The sequence below is a fragment of the Megalops cyprinoides genome, chromosome 1 (genome assembly GCF_013368585.1).
Source record: "Megalops cyprinoides isolate fMegCyp1 chromosome 1, fMegCyp1.pri, whole genome shotgun sequence".
Lineage (NCBI taxonomy): Eukaryota > Metazoa > Chordata > Actinopteri > Elopiformes > Megalopidae > Megalops > Megalops cyprinoides.
The window spans coordinates 41,843,096-41,862,889 of record NC_050583.1 but is presented as its reverse complement, the minus strand read 5'-3'; the positions used below and the strand labels follow the sequence as shown (position 1 = coordinate 41,862,889).

Sequence of the window (19,794 nt, the reverse complement as noted above, 5' to 3'; positions counted from 1 at the left end):
ATAAAAAGGGCTGCCTGACCCACTATCAGCTGGACGCCTCATAATGAAAACTCTTAAGGGTCTCGAACTGTTTCCTACCTCACCAGCCCCAATGGCCTGTGTTTCCCCAATTAAAGTCTGAAGCAGCTCCCTATCTCCACAGCACACTTCAAATGCCACTCCGACACCCCTCCACAGGGCTTCCACACTCTTAATAAAGAATTACTAATTATGCTCAATTAGATGAACCATTTTAAAAGCTGCTAATGAAATTTGGTGCCGGAATCCTCCTGTGCTGATGTTGCCAATTCAGAGGTTTAACTGCTCAAGTTGTTCAAGCCTTAAGGACAATAACACAGTTATTTAACTCACATTGAGCACGTGCACGGAGGAATGTGTTATTCTTGCATTAATTCATTTAACAAATAATTACCTGTAATATAAGCACTCATCTGGGGCAGTGCCCTTAAAGAGTGTTGTTGTGTAATTGGATTTAGTGCCGCTGTGTTTAAAACAACTTCTTTGATTGGTCGGTCAGGAGGGAGAAACACGAGACTGCTGTTGAAGCAAACCACATCACCCTCATGCTACACAACACTCATGTCAAATGTATAAGCTGCAACGATGACCTAGCTGTGCTTTCTTTCAAACACAGGCTACAAAGGAATTTGACCTTATGAGACAGTATTGCCAGTTCTGGGCTCTGGCAGTAAATTTTAAGAGGAAAAATAAATATGACCTGCCAAAAAAAGGGTAGTTGGCATAAAAATGATTACCGTCTACTTGAGAGAACCCCGCCCTTGGACATGCCCTAAATTATACATGCCTCAGTCAGTGCATAAGGGGATATAGGCATGACAGTGAATGTCTGTAAAGGAAAATACCACAGAGTTCTGTCTAAAATAGACTACTCAAAGTAAATATCCCTGTTTCATTCTGTTACAAAGTCCTGCCCATTGCACTTCATTGAAGTGAGAATTGGAGTCCAGGCAGCATGACATGCAACAGACAACCAGTTATAATTCAATATGAATTTTTGGGGAAAAAAATCACATAAATATTGTGGGAAAAAATAGCTGAAACCACTATCTGAAACCAAGCACAGGCTACAGAGAAAAAAACCTGGACAAGCACAGACAAATTGACCAGAACTTGCCAATGTAGAAAGGAGGATTTAAAAAGGCAGGGAAAGACTGTGTTGTCACTTGGACACAGGTGGCGTGGATCCTGCAGTTCATTTTGTCTAATATTGTGAGTAATACTATTAGCTTGATAACTCAAAGCTAATGTTAATTTAAAGATAAAAATGATATTTTAAATATTAAAAAGCCCCTTCTCCAGTGCCTTTAAATGAACAGACAGCAAACAAGCAAACAGCCAGTTTTACTATGGAAGGGGCAGATGACTATCTGATATGTACCAGCTTGCTATAGCTTGAGGGACTCTGAGTGAGCAAATTCAACTGACAATGTGAAATAGCATGTTTCAGGAAGAATATAAAAACAATTGATACCTGTTATGTCTATGCATTATCATTATTATTGACTGCAGTCATTTGGTTCTAACTGTTGGCACTTCTCACCCTTTTCCATTCTTTACTGTGTCTGGTTGTTCCAGTAAAGCAGATCTGCATCTGAATTTGCTCAGTATGTTGTCTCCTTTGCTCAGCAGGCCTCTCTTTTAAAGTCATTTTATTGATTATCAATCAGCCTCATAATTAAATACAGGTCTGGTGTGGGCTCAGCCAGAGTAGAGCATTACATGCTAATTGTTTTGTGCACTGCACTACAAATGCCACACCCATCTAATTCCTGTGCCTGGTATCTGCTCTCTGCAGCCTCTCCCCTGCCATCTCTCTAAGGGCGGTCCTGTTGTCCTCTAAAATCCACCTACCCCCAGTTCACCCCTGAATGTGTTGCCAATGATGAAGCCGAATATCAGGGCATGAGACGCCCCTGCTCTGGTGTCTGTTCTCCATCGCTGGGATTGCATCATGTTCGCCCTTCTGTCTGCCCTGTTTTGTCTCGTCTTTGTCTCTCCCTTCACTCCGTCCCTCTCTGCACCCCTGCACTCCCTCTGCCAGCTGCGCCGATGTGCCACTGCTGTTGGGTTACCGAGCGACGTCGATGGGCACGCCCTGGTGTCAGGTCCATCGGCCCCTGAGTCTCGCCTGCATCAGCGCGCAATGTTTTAGCCGGGTTAGACGGTTTACAAATGCCCATCAGTCTGCGTGGGTCAGCGGCTGATCAGACAGCCGGAGGGGTATCGATTGCCTTGCAAGGCTGCTTGCAGCTCCTGTGCCTCTGGCAATGATGTCATCATAACGTGAGTAGCACACGCTCATCGGTAATCTGTGTGTCAGAGGCCGAGGGGTCTCTCCTTACAAGCCACCTGTGACGTTGAAGTACTCATTTGTTTAGAATAGAATTACAGACACGCCCTGAAAAATGTTTGCCATCTCGCATTACAGTGAATAAGACACCGGAGAAGGACTGATGTATCTCCTCATGGGAATATGGAGCTACAAGGACTGCATTTGGTTATGCAGCAGCCTCTTCTCTGCAAAAAAAGACAGGGGAAAAAAAAGTGACCAATCAAATCTGTCCTGAGACCAGAAGAGAGGAAAAACGGTCTGTCACCTAGAGGCAGCAGTACTGTATACCAGCTAAAGGAGGAGAGCGAGGAGGATGCAGTCCTCTGTCTGCATGTCTGGCTGTGCTCTTGGGCTGTGTGCCACCGGCCACCTGCGGGGACTCGAGTCACACCTGAACTGTACAGTTGGTTAAGAGTTGCATTTTGTGTGTGTGTGCAAGTACATACCATTGTGTGTGTAAATGTGCATCTTTCTGTATTTACATGTTTGAGGTTTATGAGTGAATTTATGTGTCAGTATGAGAGAGAGAGAGAGAGAGAGAGAGACTGAATGGATGAAATAGGGAGAGGGAGATGTGAAATAGAGGGAGGAAAAAGGAGGAAGAAAGATTGTACGGAAGGCCATGAACTCCTCATTCAGGGCCCTGGCCAGATTGTGTTGTATGGCTTGGAGCTAGTAATTATCCCTGTGGAAACAGACACTGCAGCTTTTCACTTTCTCCTTTTTGGGATGCAGAGATTCTGCTGGCAAATGGAGAACAGCCTGCCTGGAGAGACAGAGAGCGAATGAGAGAGAGAGAGAGCAGAGCAAAGTAAGGTGAAGGAGTGGGAGGTTTGTGTAAGAGGGAGAGAATGCCAGATAAACAGACGGGGCATTCTGTGACACAGACCAACCGGAATTCACACAACTGTTAGCACTTGTGCCGACTGATCAGTAATGTTTGTCAACTCAGTTTTATGCCTACGTTGAAAGCTCTGTGTTTCCTGCTGTTGGTGGTTACTGTCTCCACTCTGTTTCTCTAAGGGTACCTTTCCTGTATTGATGCAGCAGGTCAGGCATCTTCATTCCCTTGCTTCTTGCCCCCACTGAGTGTTTGTTTGGTTTGTTTGCTGTATGAATCGAGCGGGAGACACACCCAGCGCTGACATCATCAATGAGAAGTGGCGGTCCAGATGGGATAAAGCCCTGACTACAGCTTTCTCTCAGAGTGAGGAGGCTCACTGTTCCCCAGAAGGCACTGTAATATGGGGCGCCCCTGGGTGGTGCTAATCTCCGCAGTGACAGTGGGTACAGTTGCAGAATATCTGCCTCTGTTCCACTGTATTTGGAACAAAAGACCCTGACGTTGTTCCCTAACCTGACGACCGTCTCCTTCCACCAGCTCTTCAGCCCCGCCTGGGTGGGGCTATGTGACAGCCAGTCTTGTTGGTTTTGAGATGCACCGAAGCCCTCACTCTCTTTCGGGAGCGAGTAAACATCTCAGTGCTTTGCCCAACCGCTTGATCGAAAGAAGCTCGTCTTTCCTCGAGAAACGTGTCAGGCAACTCCTCCACACTGCTATTCCTGCATCTGCTTCATATTCATGTTGAAAAATTGACAGTGTCTATGTATGCTTGATCTAGAATACAACTACAGAGGAGCTGAGGATACACGTCTGTAGCACCCCACAATAAATGGATTTGTTCATAGCTCCCAGCTGGGTTTATTACACAACCAGAAATTTTAACTAGCATGGCTACAAGCTCAACACACCTGAGTTTTATCTGATATGAAAAGCTGGATATAGTTATGAACTAACATGAATGAAAGTAAATATACAGGCTGCCAAGCAAGGCAGGTGATACAGTAGCTCTAACATTCCTTAATTAGCCCACAGTTGGTTAACCCAGTCTCATATGGGGATTGATCCTGTTTGAACCGGTGGAAAATGGTAGCGATTCTTAAGAATCAAACCTAAATAAACATTAACATTAAAAATGACTGTGATAATCTTTTTCCTTGCATTATATAGAAGTAAAAAAGAAAACACAAGTAACAAATACAAATGGAGGACAATGACAAGTGTCCCATTCAATATTCTGTGCTAATAGTGAAGCTACATAAAATGCTAGAGATGCAAGAAACACCAATGTAACATTCATCCTGATGAGATGAACAATTAACAATTGAAGAGCTATCCCTGCCGATGCTGTACAGCACCAACTGTTGACACACCGTCATATAGTGTCCCCTTAACCGCTCCCCTCCCTGTAGCACACTCCCCACCACACGAGGAGCCAAGGAGACACACTTCACTGGCTGAATAAATTGAGCAAAAACAGGAAAGTTTCAGTTTCTGGTTTAAATTTAAGTGAACCTACTTCTTGCTCTCTCGTTATGACATGAACTCATTAGAGCTAACTCTGCATTTCACCTGACGTGCCAACATGCACTTCTCCTGACAGCCGCTGCCACACAATAACACGTGGGGGCAGACGATGGATACGAGTTGGATGCGACGGGCAAATTGGCAACAAGGTCTGGTCCAGCTAAATGCACGTCAGACTGTGGATAATGGTCGTGCAAGAAAAAAAGGACAGTGCACTGTTGGTGAAATCATATACAATTCATAGATTGCTTAAAATCACAACTGTGGTTGACAAGCCCACTATACATTTAATTGCCTCTGGCTGTGTTAGTCACAGTAAACGAGGTTCAGAACAGCGTTCTGTGCTGGAGCAGAGGGCCAGCTGAAGGCGAGCCAGAGCCGCTTGAATATGGGATCTGAAGCCACTCCCACAGGGCGTGGTCACCAGGAGCTAGCAGTCCTCTGCAGATTAACACACACACGGGCGTGATGATCGGGAGCGGGGAGAGTGCTTGCGGCCGGACCTCCGCACGGAAAACGAAAGAGGTCGGCCCTGTACATGAGCGCTAATCATATCCTGCCCCTAATGTCAGTAGCGCCCTCCATCCCTGTGCGCCACGACACATTCATTAGGATTCAGAACACACGGGGCCTCTTCCAATGCATCATGTGGTTGGCAGCACAGAGAATATGCCCCTCCATGATGACACGTGAGCACACGCTTCCCATGCAGATTCGACGCTGTTCCATGGGCGCTGTAGTACAGTACCATCTCCGTGTTTCTCATAACACCTCTGCCTCTGACAGTGCCAGTTTGCCCACAAGGACAGTTTATCGATGGCTTTGGACTACAGCAAGGCCCTCTAGTAACAGACCAGCTTTTTGAAGTCCCCTGTGGGTTTCTGGGCTGTTACATTAAAGATCATTGAAATTTTGCCCACAATATTAGAAATATACAGATAATAATTACCAAATTCACTCTTAACAAGTGAGAGTGTAAACTGCTTTTTTGTTTCTTTTGGGTCATTTGTTTCTTTTTGTGCACACATTTAGAAGGAGGTTGGACTATGTGACGAACAGAGGTGTACCTGCATGGGCGTGTCCAGCATGCGGATCAGTGAGCAGTAGGAGGGGCCCCAGCAGTAGTCCTCGGGCCGCTGTGCTGGGCTCTATCCCCTCTGCAGAGCCAGGGCAGGCTGGACTGCTAAAGTAATATCAGTTGTCTTTCTGGGAGAGGTGCCAGAAGGTGAAGAGCGGGTAAGCACAGATGGGGGAACAGGCAGAGCCACTCGTACATTTCAGCCGCTCCAGGGGAACGTTGCCAGGCCCTGAGCCCAAGGGGGAGCGGCCCTGCTGGGAGGGGGTCGGCAGCTCCTCTTCCTGAAACCATCGCTCCTTCTCCACCGAGACTGTTAAAGATGTCAGTGTTCTTTACGTTATGTAAACCATGAAGTAGATGCAGTCCTGCCAAACCCCTGGAGATGGCTGTCATAAGGAATTGCAATCATCATATGCAAACAGGTATGACATCTTAAATAAATGATTCCCCAATTTTGCAGATGCACACAACAGGCAGCAGATGCGAGGGGGACAAACAGCCACTGATTTGATATAGTGTGCCTCAGTGATACACCATTGATTTGATTGCGATGCCATTTACCGTATTATCAGTACTCTGCCTTTGTGTGGCAGGAATGCCGCAGCTTTCTGCGAAAGTTATTACCTTGAATTTTAGCTCTTCTTTTGCCTGTCAGATGAATTCAGTCACAGTAGCATACTTCTGAGGAAACCTGGATGTTGTTTGCCCCTCAGCCAGGTTTAATGATACCTGCAGTCCTCCTGGTGCTAGCCTTTTGCACCAGACGGTTAGAGAGGGCTGTCTGACTTGTGGAGGCGGCCCTCCCCCGCTGAGAAGGAGCAGCCGAATGGCGGAACCACCTGCCTGTGTGAGCGTTTCCTCACACGAAAGCCCCAGGAGGGCCTGCAGGATGTCTACCTGGCTGGACCCTCTCTCCCCTCCACCAGGAGCTGCGGTGAGCCAACACTCCAGGCCAGGTTACTGGGCTGTAAGGGAGGGAAAAACAGGGTCAGGTCTCTTCCCCCTACAGAAGCACCATTGTCACCACAGACCATATGTAACTGTGTGTGTATGATTGACACCTTCACATAGTATCTGGCAAAATGACATTGTTTATCCCATAATTGATCAATTTTTGCAGGTTGTTTAGCCTATTTTAAATTTATGTAAGTATAAAAAACACATTCAGAATATTTTCAGAAGGTCTGTTCATGGGACACCTGCAATTGAGTAGTTGTGTCTCAGTGGAGGGTACAGGATATCCTGAAAAGTGGGTCGACATGACCCCGCTGTGAACCCTGCGTCCTCTCCAGAGGGGTGTGGGGAGGGAGAAGAGTGCCAAACGTTCAGATCTTAGCCCCCCCCCAGGGCATGCAGTTCTGTATACCCTCCAGGCTACCCCTCCTCTCCCTGCACCTGGCCCCTCGGCTCCTGATCCTTATACTAACAATATCAATATCTCTCAGTTCAGAGCTGGACTTCCAAAGGCAAACAAGAACCAGTGCCGTTGAAGAAAGACTAATAGAGCAAGCAATCTGTCTCTCGAGTTCCTGCAGGAGGGAAAAGGTTAGCCTGTGAGAGGGATGAGATTGAGAGCACGCTTATCCACAAGCACCCACCTCCCAGGATGCAACAGCAGCTCTGTTTCAGCCTGGGGGGGAGGCAGGAGGGCTGTACCCTGCTCCCCTCTCGCTGAGATGGCCCTGGTGATGGGACACAAGGGGTTCCTTCCACCCTGCGCTCGGACCGAGGCTCACCTTCATGAGTTGTGCACGGAAGCCCCTTCCATCAAAACCTGCCCTCACACCTGTAAGCACCCGCGCACCATGCTGCCCAGGTGGCTTGGGGACATGCCAGGCAAGGCAGAGGACAGGGGAGCCTGCGATCGGTATCAGGGCTTAGTCTGTTGTCTTCAGGGTCAACACAGGAGAGACAGTGCTGGTTACTCTTACAGAGGGGACTTGTTAGATTTCCCATCGAATGCTCACATCTAAGCCCTCTCTGTGCCTTTTTTTTCCCTGTCATATCTTCTGGCAGCAGCCTACAGCAGAGAGTGTGGATTCTGGCCTTTTCATATTTGACATACTCATATCTCAGCATCACTGATTGATTAATCTGGGATTTGGAGCCTGATCCCTGTTTCTGACACAGGAATGTGTGAAAGAATGAGGGCCCGGGGCTCAGATAGACATGGTGTTGGATGACCCACACTTCCACCTGCAGCATAGTAGATGGCTACAGGATAGCCCCCCCCAGGGAAAAACAGAAGGGAAAGGGGTTCTACTGTGGCCATGACTGCTCAGACTGAGAAAAGTCATATTTGCTCTGATCATTTTTAAATGGAAAGAAAACCCGATGTGGTTGTTTGTAATGCACACATCCACTGCTGTTATTTCGGCACGTTAAGTCTTAACACGCAGTTCGGAATTTGGTGATCTCCGACCACTCTAGATTGTACCGCATGTTGGTCGACAAGCACCCTGCGTAGGTCACCCCACGGCCACCTTGTCCCATAGCGATAGCAGCATAGCGTTCACCCGCCGCCCAAAGCCACGTGGCCCGTCTGTATTTACGCCCTGCTCCCTGTCTGGAGCCGCAGTCTGCTTGCACGTCGCTCTCGGCGTTCCCACCTGCATGCTGATGTGGAGACTGCAGACAAGGGGGGAGCGGCGGGCTCGGGAGCTCCGCTCTCAGCCTCACAGGCAGTGCTCCCAGCATCAGTGCGCAGAGCCCCAGTCGCCTGCCTGTTCACTGCTCTCAGACCATTCACCCCGGCTCTCATCATTAATTCACACACAGGCCTTGGTGGCTCCCTCAGGATCTGCTGGGTGGCGTCTGTCTGTCATTCAATGGGCATGTCTGGTTATAGCCGAGGAAAGGTTACGCAGGGGAGGGGGAATCGCCATCGTGCTCTCGGAGTATCAGTCACGACTTTGTGGCGGTTGGGACTTAATTACCACGCTGATGAGCCTTGTAAGACTAAGGCCGCCTTGTGCTTGCTGTCATTTGTATTCAAAGAGGGGACGCGCCCTCTTCCTGTGTCTACACGCCCTCTGTGAGTACGGGCCTTGATCTGTGGAGTCTTCAGCTCAGCTCGGTATTACAGTGCAAGGCTCCTGAGCTGTGCTTATAATACTTCATTAATCATGCAGCCCCACGCTCTGTTAAATACCACACAGGCCTCCTTTTCTATTACGTGCAGAGCTGTCAGCAACAAGCTGTTTCAATAGCGAGCGACGAATGGGCTAAAGGTAGCACAGTCACACGGCCAAGCTCTGCAGGATTCGGGGGGTGGGGGCAGGGTAGCAGGGACCCCACAAATCCTTACTTCTCCCACTTACTTACCTTGGTTTTATCAGTGAATCTGATTTAACACGCTCGTATTCATTGACATTTCACTGCAAGACATCCCCGTTCCCACAGGGGCTGTTATTTATTCAGTCTAACCTTAGGTGCCCCTTACCTTGCTGGTGATGACTGTTCACTCTCACACCCTCAAGTGGAATTGTTTTTTGATTTAGCTTGTGGCATGCTGGGCCAGGCGGTTAAGCATTCTAGTTTTCGGCGGAATCTCTTGATATCGATGGGTGGAGGAGTCCGTGGGTATCATCACCCCTCTGCGTGCCCTCTGTGACCCTGCCCTCATCCAGCACCTTAGCTCAGCTCCTTTGGGTTCTGTGGTGGGTAAGGTGCAACCCAGGTCAGAGGGCAGCGGATGCCCTGGAAAAAGGGTAACTGGCATGAGCCGGTTCAGCGTCTCTCCTCATGTCCTCCTCTCTGCCGTTGTGACCTGTGACGGGCGCACCGCTGCCGGCGTCAGAGCCGTCTCAGGAGGGCACTGCCTCGCGGAGCAGAGACGCGGCTTCTGAATTATTAAAGCAGGCTGCTGCCGGCCAGATGGGCTCCGAGTGTGTGCCGTGCCGGTTGCCAGGTTGCTGAGAGTGACGTCACCATCTCTCATCTCCGTGTCGTCCTGGCTGGCTCTCTCCTCCTCTCCCGTCCTCCCCTCGGCCTGTTTGGCAGGGCTGTGCATTCTGTCACAGTCTGACACGCGAAGATGAGGGCGCGAGACGCGGAGGTCGTGTGGGGACGGGTTGGGCCTGTCACGTCCCGAAACACCAGTCACCCGCAGCTTTATTTCATGCCCCATAATTTCCAGGTGCCCTATCTGACGGACCTGAAACGTGAAGGATGTGGGGGGAGGGGGGTTTGGCATTTCAGATTCTAAATTTGCTAACAATGCCCGTAATTCATGTGTTGAAGAGGGAGTGCTGTTGTCCTGGGTGGCCTGTCCTACATTTTTCCTGTGGAGTGGCAGCAGTAGGTATCTGTACATGCTGATGAACAGCCACCTGTTTACGGCTGGTCAGAAACAAGCAGAGCAGCTGGCTCGAGAGCTGCGTTCGTGTCAGCCAAATCCCTGAAACCACCAGAAGTCTCAGATATCTAATGCCATCGTAACCTGTTTATTTATTATTGTTTTAACAGCCCCTGCCAGATAACATCATGTATACTACCATCATGTCATAATTTTCAGGTTATGCAGTCACAGAGCCTCGCCTAGCCAGTAATCTGCACTTAAGAGTCCTCACCATCACAGTGTCATAGCACCAGGCAGATGCATATAGAAGTGCTGTTGTATACTTCAGATGATGCAAGGCTGTTGAAGGTGATTTAAAGGCTTTTCAAGGGACTCTCTGAACCATGTCTTCTCAATACACCATTTCAAAAGGGAAAAATACGGTGTGGGCAGTGTAGCCTGGCAGGTGGAATAGTCTTTAATTAACAGCTCTGGGATGCTGACAGCAGGTCATTCAGATTCGGTTATCAGTGGTCGGGACCTAGGGAGTTGGTTTAAACAGTGTGGATGTGCCTCCATTCCCTCCTGCCAAATGCCATCCCCCTCTCCCCTCCGCCCCTGCCCCACAGTCTCCTGTGATGATCTTAATTCTTGTTCCTCTGCAGCAACTATTGATTGACAGATGATGCACATTGCCTTCCGTCAAGTGGGTGTCTGCACCCGGTTGCCTGGAGACCGCACGTGTTGGTGCACACTGTGGTTCCGTATCTCATAACTGGCTCGGCAGGTGGTCCGGATCAGGGTGACGGTGGCCATGGTGTGATGGGTGCTATGCTGTGGGAGGAGGAGGAGGGGCAGGGGGGAGGGGGTTGGAGTTGAACTGTACCCCTGCGCTCCTTACATTCATCAGGCCTTTGAGACTGTGTTTCAAACAGTCCACACATTAAGGTATTAGTGCTCTTACTCAGGGGCTACAGTGGAGTGCTGTTCCACCACAGCCAGATCACGAAATGATCCCTGCCAAAAATGCATTTGAAAAAGGAGCGTTCGTACGCAGAAGAGATCACGGAGCTCTGAGTTCAGTGGCAGCTTTTCAGAGCCCCGGCTTATTAGTCAGCCAAAAAAAAAAAAAAAAAAAAATAGCAACCCACTCTGGGAGTCTGTCAGCCTCCTGAATGTGAACCCAGTGACACCCAGGCATAAATGAGTAGCGACGAGCTGCAGTTGTCACACAGTGAGAGAGCTTCATAAAGCAATCAGGAAAGGTGGTCTTTGTGCACGCTGCCTGTCCAGCAGATTTGATTGGAACACAATAGCCAGTCAGACAATGAATAGACAAAAGAAAGTCTAGAGAATGGATGTTTAATTTCTCCATGAAAGAAAATCAATAGTTTGCAAGATACTGCTCCCCTTCCCTGCAGAATGTGACCGCTGACTTGTATGCAAGGCAAATAAAACAATTAAGTAGGGGGAGATTGATTGTCCGTGGAGGTGATTGCTCGACCACAGTCCAGTCAGTGTTAGTTTTGTGCAGAGATTTATATGTCCCCATTCATCACCTGAAATATCTATTAGGGCATGAATTATTCAGACCAGTTTTAGATGTATAATCCCTTCTTTTCTACCAACCAGTAAGAAGAATAATCAGAATGTGCAGAATTCATACCTTGATTATACAAACGTTTCCCACATGTTTGAAAGTGATTATAGTATGTGCAGAAGTGGTATTCTTTGTGTTTGTTCATTGTAGAACATGCAAAATAAAATATATTTGTCTTGAAGGTTCCTTTCATAGCCTTTATTATATTCTGCAAGAGCTTGCTCTAATTTAATATTTACTTCATGGTCCTTCAGGACTTTGCTGTGCTAGGGAAAACAGTGCATTATCTATTTTCTCATTATTGTGTTATGGTAGAATTGTGTAAAGTTGCTTAGTGTACTTAATGGTCAGGTAACATAACCTTATGATAGAGGAGCAACTGAAACGTGAAGCTTTTTATGCCTGCAAACTAAAGCAATGCATGTTCACTATATATTGTGGTTTTAAAGTGTAAGGTCTTCTTGTTTTTTCTGTGTCTTTGGTAACATGCAAGCTTAGGACAGAGTTAAACTGCAGCATATGATCCAATAGGTGAGCAAGATTATTGGTATCAGGAGCCCACAGTTAATCTGTACACAACATTGATGAGCAATGAAATGAATCAGATCTTACGTGACCATGGCCACCCACTCCAGTTGGAGTAGTATCAGCACAGACTGTTACAATGCAATCTGAACTGACAGAACTGTCTGCTGCTGTGAGAATGTACAATGCAGGATTTTTTAAATTTAGCCAGTCTGTATTTTCATAGATTTTTTTATTTTTATATTGTACTGTATTATAAGTTTGTGTTGTTGTTTTAGTCTTCTATTCATTTTATTATTATGCAGTCAACAAATCTGTCCCATCCTTAGTTATAAAAAACCCACTCACCACTTCCTCTGTGTCATCTGTTCACAGCACCTCCACCCCATCTCCTAATTTCTGTTGCCATATATGATGTCCAAGGGTGGGGATCATCTCAGCCCACAAGGTGCAACCCCTACCTCTGACTCCAAGCTAACGATCTTTACCTGTATACCCTCAGCATCATCAAAATATAGGATGTATGCAAAATGGATATATATATAATACATCTTATAACATACATCTTCTATTACTGTAAAAGGACAAGTGAATTCCCTGATGTGTTTTGGCTGAGGACTCCCTGGTGTGTTTTAGCTGAAATTCAGTTACTTTTGAATTTCAGTTACTTTACGCCTTAACTGTAATGACCTTTAAGTGGTTTGTTTTGAAAGGCTTAAAAATCTCATTAATGATCATATGACATAAAGTACTGAGACGCTTAAGGGTTCTCGAAGAGAAAGGGAGAAAGAAAAGGAAAGGTCCACCACCTCCACTGCAGTGCCTGCTCTTACTCTGCCCCCCACCCCCACACCGCTGTAAAGCAGCACCAGCACCTGCAGTACGTTTCAAATACTGCAGAGCCAACATGGCTGTTGAGCCCAGTAGTGAGATGCTTACCATGGTGACGATTTCTGTGGAAAACCACATAAGATTCAAATAAGATTCAAGACTTCATCAGCATTTTATTCAAATCTGAGAGGTCGCTGAATGACTAACTTCTAATAACTACGTACAAGTTTTTGTTATGGAGAAACAGCCCAGAGTCTGGAGTTTCGCCTTATCAGACTTAATCCCATTTTTCTGTATCAACCATAAAATGTGTTAGCACCCTTATCTCGTTTTGGTTTCTTGGCTTTTAATTGAAACTGTAATGTGTACATATTAAAGCCATTCTTCTTAATAATGTGCTACTGCGTGACATAAATAATTATGGAAATTCAAATGACTTTGGCAAGTCGGCTATTTGTTTCATGGTTTTTTCCATGCTTATTTTTCTTTGCTTGCCTCCCCAAATCGCATGTTCAGTTCTTATTCTAAATCATATCTACAGTTCTAGAAGTTGAAGACTCACAGAAACAGAAAGTACAGAAAGGCATACAGAATTCAGAAGCACACTGGCAGTACAAAACGCACTGACAATACATAAGCAGAGGTGACAGCGGAGGCTGAAGTCAGGCATAACTGACACCTCAGCCAAGTCTCACTGGTCTGCCATATGCACTGCAGCACTGAACCCTGTGGCAGACTGATGTGTCCTCAGCAGTGTGACGGCTACGGTGCCAGACACACCCAGACCTGCCCCTGGCTGGGTCACAGGACCCCCAGCTTGCTCTCATTTTGCGTTGATAGCCCTCACCCACTAGCTGTGCGCAGAGGGTTATCTTTATCAGACAGCTATAAAAAACAACCGCCGGAGTCTTACCTAAGTAATGAGCAGGAAGAGGTGAGTGAGACTGTCAGTCTGAATCCTAATGTCTGCAGAGGGCTTGAGTCACCCATCTGTTAAACAGACTGTGAATGCGTTGCAACCAGTGACTGGATCGAGCTGGGGCTGGTCTGTGATGAGGTTTCTGTGGGCCAAATTTCACCCACAGCTGGGAGTCTGCCTCTACTGATTGTCAACCTGGCTAGGGTTTACAAGCGTGTTCAGCACACAGCTCAGCCACTTTCACAGCTTCCCCACACCTAAAGGGAAGGATCTCTGCACCTCCTTGAGATGTACCCCACAGATAGAGCAGAGGAACTGGGGAGTTGGCCCCAGTTGTAGAAGAGTTAAATGTTGGTGCGTTCTGGAGACTGTCACATAACCCCTGATGAAAGGGAGCTGGCGGGGTGTGAGGCTCCTGGAAGCAGAAAGTGGTGTGGGGGGGAACGGAGAGTCTGCTTGCAGACGGGTGACTAAGGACGGGGGGCAGGTCGCACAAAGAGCTTTTCCGTGTTCCTCTGTCAATGTTGTTGTTGTTGTATGGGTTTGGAACTGGCCAGGGGAAGGCTGGTGGGCCTGTTCCCCACTTCACCCAGAACCTGCCTGTGAGCTCGCTGAGTCATTCCTGTCTAACGGGGAACATCTGTTCCCTCCCTCCACTCATTACACAAGGAGCTCAGTGCATCCAGACAGCAGGGCAGAGACACTGAGTAAGCAAGGAAGATGGACAGAGAGAGGGAGAGAGAGAGAGAGAGAGAGAGAGAGAGAGAGAGAGAGAGAGAGAGAGAGAGAGAGTAGTGGGAGTATGGCTGAGAGACTGAGTGCTCCAAACAACTGAACAGGCAGCCGAGGATAGTCAGGGTACTGCCTATCCTTCCAATGCTGCTGAAGTCCAGGTCACTGCTATGGTGGAATGGGCATCACTTTCTCCAGTGCTGGCTTTTCTGGAACCCACCTATACCTCACCCCCCCCCACTTGCCAGCCTCTCTCCTTCTGTCCTCCCCGTTTGTTTCATCATGCATTGTCACATGCACACACCCTTGTAATGAGGCGACAGGGAGCTGCAGGGTGTTGACATCCTTCGCTGAGGAAGCGGTGTTCCGCCCACCATTTTCTGCACCAGGCGTTGACAGATTTTGGGGAAAACAAAATGTTTTGAGGGGGAAAAAACGCACCAAGCACTTAATGGAGGCGGCAGTTAATTACGCACACTGTTGTTTATAACAGACGGTGTTTAGTTTTTAATAACGCGTGCTGTTTAATAGCGCTCACAGTGTAGAGCTGGTGGCGGTAAGGAGAGGCGCTGGGTGCTCCCCGCCATCTTTGTGCACAGTTTTACAGGTGCGGCTACTGCAGGCTCGCTATAGAGATCCTTCCTCTACTACGTTCACCTTTGAATCCAGCCACCTGCTCAGCACACTCCCGAGCCCAGAGTGAGCCTCACACGTACACCTAATGAGTTCATTTATTTGGCTTCTCCTGCTACCATATCACTTCTTCTTTTTAATTTTATTTTGTGGGTAGAGGAGAGGTTTCCCTCTGTGCTTATGCCACATGCTTAATCAGATCTTTGTGGCTGGCTAGTCATTATCTTCACCCTTTATTTGGTCTGGCTGTCTGGATGTTTGGAAGGGTGGTGGCACTCTGCAGGACCGGAAATGAATTCCAAAACGGATGACTGAGTCACTGCCAGGGACAGAGGATGCAACTGTTCATTACATCCAGACTGTGCTCAGTCACAGAGCTTGTGGGGGCCTGGATGTGCAGTTGGGCCTGTTTTACACTCACTTTCTCTTTTTGCTCTTGCTGCAGCCAACAGGACCAGCATGACATTTCTGCTTTCGCAATGGTCTGTCGACCTGCCATAACTTTCAGGGGGTGAAAGCATCTTCTTTCGGAAAGATAAGATATCAGTTAAGACAGCCTTTGAGTCAGCAGCTGTTGGGTACTTTCCAGGCATGTGTGCACTAGCCTTTAAGAGTTGTTGTCCTCGATTAATTGGTCCTTAATGAATGTTGCAAATTTTCAGGGTGCCCTCTAGGCTCGGGATTGTCTGACTCTTGTGGCCTCTCGAGGAGCACTGCCTGCACTGTGACCCGGTTCTCTGCTGTAGCTCCTCATGGAGCTGCACTGAACTCACTGTCTTCATTTGAGATCCTGTGGTCCTCCAGCGGTTTCCTAAGAAACTCGGTTAGTTAACATGGTAGTTTTTTGGAGTGGGGGAATAGGGTGTGGCTGTTTTTGGAATCTGAATCTTGTGTATTTTCCTTCTTTGTGTCAAAACAATGTCCTGAAGTGGAATCTTGTTTTTAAGTAGTGTAGTGTTTGCTCAAGAATTTTTGCAAGATAGGGGAGAGAGAGAGAGAGAGAGAGAGAGAGAGAGAGAGAGAGAGAGAGAGAGAGAGAGAGAGAGAGAGAGAGAGAGAGAGAGAAGGAGAGAGGGAAGGAGAGAGGGAGAGACATAGGGACAGGGGAAGTTCTGTAATCAGAGATTACCGGGTACACTCTGTTCACTCACAGCAACACGCAGAGCCTGGCTTCTATCGGCCACACACCATGTCACGCTTTCTCACAGAGTGGAATAGCCAGCACTGCCACAGCTAATGGCTTGACTGAATTATACATGCAGTGTTGTTGGGAGTGTTATCCCCCTTAATGCTATTGTCATGCTGTACAGAAGGTGAGGGTTTATCAGAACCAAATAGCAGGAGTCGCAGAGCAGCGAAGCATGCATCTGTTTTTCTGTTTACTGGAGGTTACTGCGGCAACCGTGTGTACCTTGTATATCTCCCCTCATTCCTTTCAGCTGTGTATGAAGTATACTTCATATTAGAGCCCGACCAATATCGGATTTTTAAGACCAATACCGATTTCGATATTTGAGGATTTAAAAATCTGACAATGATATATCGGCCGATATTCTTTTTTTTTTCCCTGAAACACATAACATAAACAAAGATTTTCTCTACCGTTTGTTATGAGTAGTTATTTAAGAGTCCTCACCAAGATAACATGCCATAATGCAGTTTAAAAATAAACTTGTTTTATTGTCATAAATAGTACTTTGAACAAAAGTACATTTGAACAAAAATATATTAAAGTTTTGATAAATAAGAGTCAAATGTATAAAAATACAAAAAAGTTTAAAAAAAATATCATGCCATCTTAAACTATGCAGTAAACTGATACAGTGATCTAGAGTAAACGCTGCTGTTGAATGCATCCACATGACTGTCTGCAACGAGGACTTGCGGCTTTGGGATTTCACACTAAATGTTTGAAAGACAAGCTAGATAACTTTGTTTGCCTACCAAACCATGTTAAATACTTGTTCATCTCACATTTATTTACGTGTCCCCTCTGGTTTAACCCTTTCGCAGCTAACATGGCATTAGCTAGCTTTGTGGCTAATCTAATTTAGCAATGGACAGCATTATAAGATACTGTAAGCGAAGTTGCCAGAGAGTTTTTAGAAGTGACAAGAGAGAAATGATAGGACCATTGTTTGTTTACTCGACGCTTTGGGCAGGAATGAAGACAGATTTTGGCTTTGATTTTCTGCTTTGTAGTCCTGTTTGTCCATGTCTTGTAAGTGTCCAGATTAACCCCACCTCTGATTGAACAACAGTAATTGAAGAAGGCACAGTGCTCTAAGGTCCTGCTTTAGCAGGCAGCACCGCTCTCTCTGTTGGTGTCCCCGAGGTGACGAAGACTGGCATAATCGGGACACGTTTGTTGAACCCCAGTCTCTTGCTCTGCTATTCCCCCAGCAGAGGCAGATGCTTTACACAGCACCTCATACAGCTCACTATATTAAACGGGTCCACTTATTCCAACACATTGATTTTATTCCTTCCTAACCGGCGCTGTCTCCTCACTTGTCTGCTTACTAGTCTGTTTATCTAATGCGCCCTTGACCTCCAGCTTCTGCAGGTGTGTTTAATTGCAGCGACACCAATTCGTGCAGGTAATTGAAGTGATCGCCATGCTAATCCTATATTATGCCTCCTTATCTGCAGTAACATACAGGTCAGCTACTCTAATTGAAGTGACTGAGTGAAGGGAACAATGGCTGAGTCCAGCACTGTACTTTAGGACTTTGACACAGGCTGACCCTGTACTGTGTGTGTGTGTGTGTGTGTGTGTGTGTGTGTGTGTGTGTGTGTGTGTGTGTTTATCCAGTCATGAACATGCTGCTCACAGCATTTCTCTGTTTCTCTGCAGATTTCTCCATAGCCCCTGTGGTCCGGAGCAGCCATGTTCAGGAACAGCTTGAAAATGCTGCTTAGCGGCGGCAAATCCAACCGCAAGAACCGCAACAGCGGTAAGTGACCCAGCCCTTGTACCAGCTCCTAGTCAGTTGTGAAATATCATTAAGTGTTTGTCACAATACACTATCTCTACCATATACAATCTACTGTCCCTGGCATCTCTTTCTCTACCACATGCTCAGCCCAGCCATGCCATTTAGTGACAGCTGCAGAGTGGTGTCCAAACTAAGGCCAGCTCTTTTGTCCAGAAGCAGTTTAACCCCCTTCCTTAAGCCTGAGCCCAGACATGCACCCCTCTTCGCCCCCCTCGTCCAGCAACAGTGAGCCTATCTCTCTAATCCACCCACCGCTCAAAGCGCCGCTCTTGTCGGCAGGGTCAGTTTCGAAATGGACACAACCCCCCATGGCGGGAAGCCAAGCTCAAGCGACGTTGGCCACGCGAGGACGTCGGAGATGGTGTGACCAGTACTGTTTTTCCCCCCTGTGAGAGCGCGGAAGAGCACTTCTCACTGGAGGGTGGAATGTATGAAAGGGAGGTGTGACGCGAGGGAGCGCACCCCTCTCGCCCTGTGCTATATTTACGTGCCAGCCGCGATGCGTCTCCCGAAGGGGCCTGCGGGTGCTCTGCGCTATCACAGTCGGCAGCACCCACCGTTAGACCGTTAAGCTGTTAACAGGTGTCGTCGTCCGTCCTTTGAGACACCATGGCCTCCTGTGTTCTGTGTGTTGAAGACACTCGGCTCCCGTGTGCTTCCACTCTGAGGAAAATCTGGGGCTTTGATGTGGCAGGGCCAGTGGAAGCCAAGAGCAACAAGTTTAAAAGCATGAGCTCCTTTCACAGCATGGGAAAACTGCAGAAGCTCCATTATAATGTAATAATTCTGTAAGTTGCGGGAATATTGCTAAGCAATATAAAAACCGCACACTTAAACAGCCCAACAAGCCAGGCCCTTTATTACTGTGTAAGAATGTGCAGTCTAAGGGTTTTCCTCTGCTCCTGCTAGCCAGTGTGTGATTCTTGAGGAGAAGTGAAATATGTTGTGCGGTGCACTCACATGATTATTGAGCATCCTGTTCTGCTGTTGAAAGTCCAGAAGATATCATATGTATTACTTTCTTTCTTTCAGTATTTTAAAACATAATGTGCATTGGATAAAAATAAGCAATGAAATCAATTTTGGGAACTTAGGTTCCTAAGCTTTAGGTGGTTATTATTGTTTAGTAGTAAATCAGTCTAAATGTTTCAGTACCCAGAGATGAAAGAGCCTTGGCAGCAGCATGAAATGGTATTTAGAGTAGACTTGTAACGCAATTGTGTCTTCGTCTATGAATAGTGTAGCAGTGACTGAATAACGACACTCCCTCTTTTGGACATTCAGTGTATTTTATTCATTCGTGCAACGTTGCTCCCTCATGGTGCTCACTGTCCCTCAAAGAGAAGAGGAAGTCCCCCTGTGCCGATAACAAGCGTGATCCACAGGATGGTGGATAAATGTATGTAGAAAACCAACAGCAAGCATGACTAGTAATGAGCCAGTTATTATTGACATGTCTCCAATGTAGGATTTGGAC

General features: G+C 47.1%; 1 protein-coding gene across 5 annotated transcripts in view; it reads left to right on the top strand.

The window, feature by feature from the left end:
- tanc2b (tetratricopeptide repeat, ankyrin repeat and coiled-coil containing 2b) overlaps positions 1–19,794 on the top strand; it is a 172,129-nt gene that overhangs the window by 53,475 nt on the left and 98,860 nt on the right. For all 5 annotated transcript variants that reach the window (XM_036521352.1, XM_036521361.1, XM_036521343.1 and 2 more), the window contains exon 4: positions 18,176–18,275. In XM_036521352.1, the coding sequence (XP_036377245.1) occupies positions 18,209–18,275 (67 nt within the window). In that variant the 5' untranslated portion in view covers positions 18,176–18,208. The remainder of the gene's footprint in view (positions 1–18,175; positions 18,276–19,794) is intronic.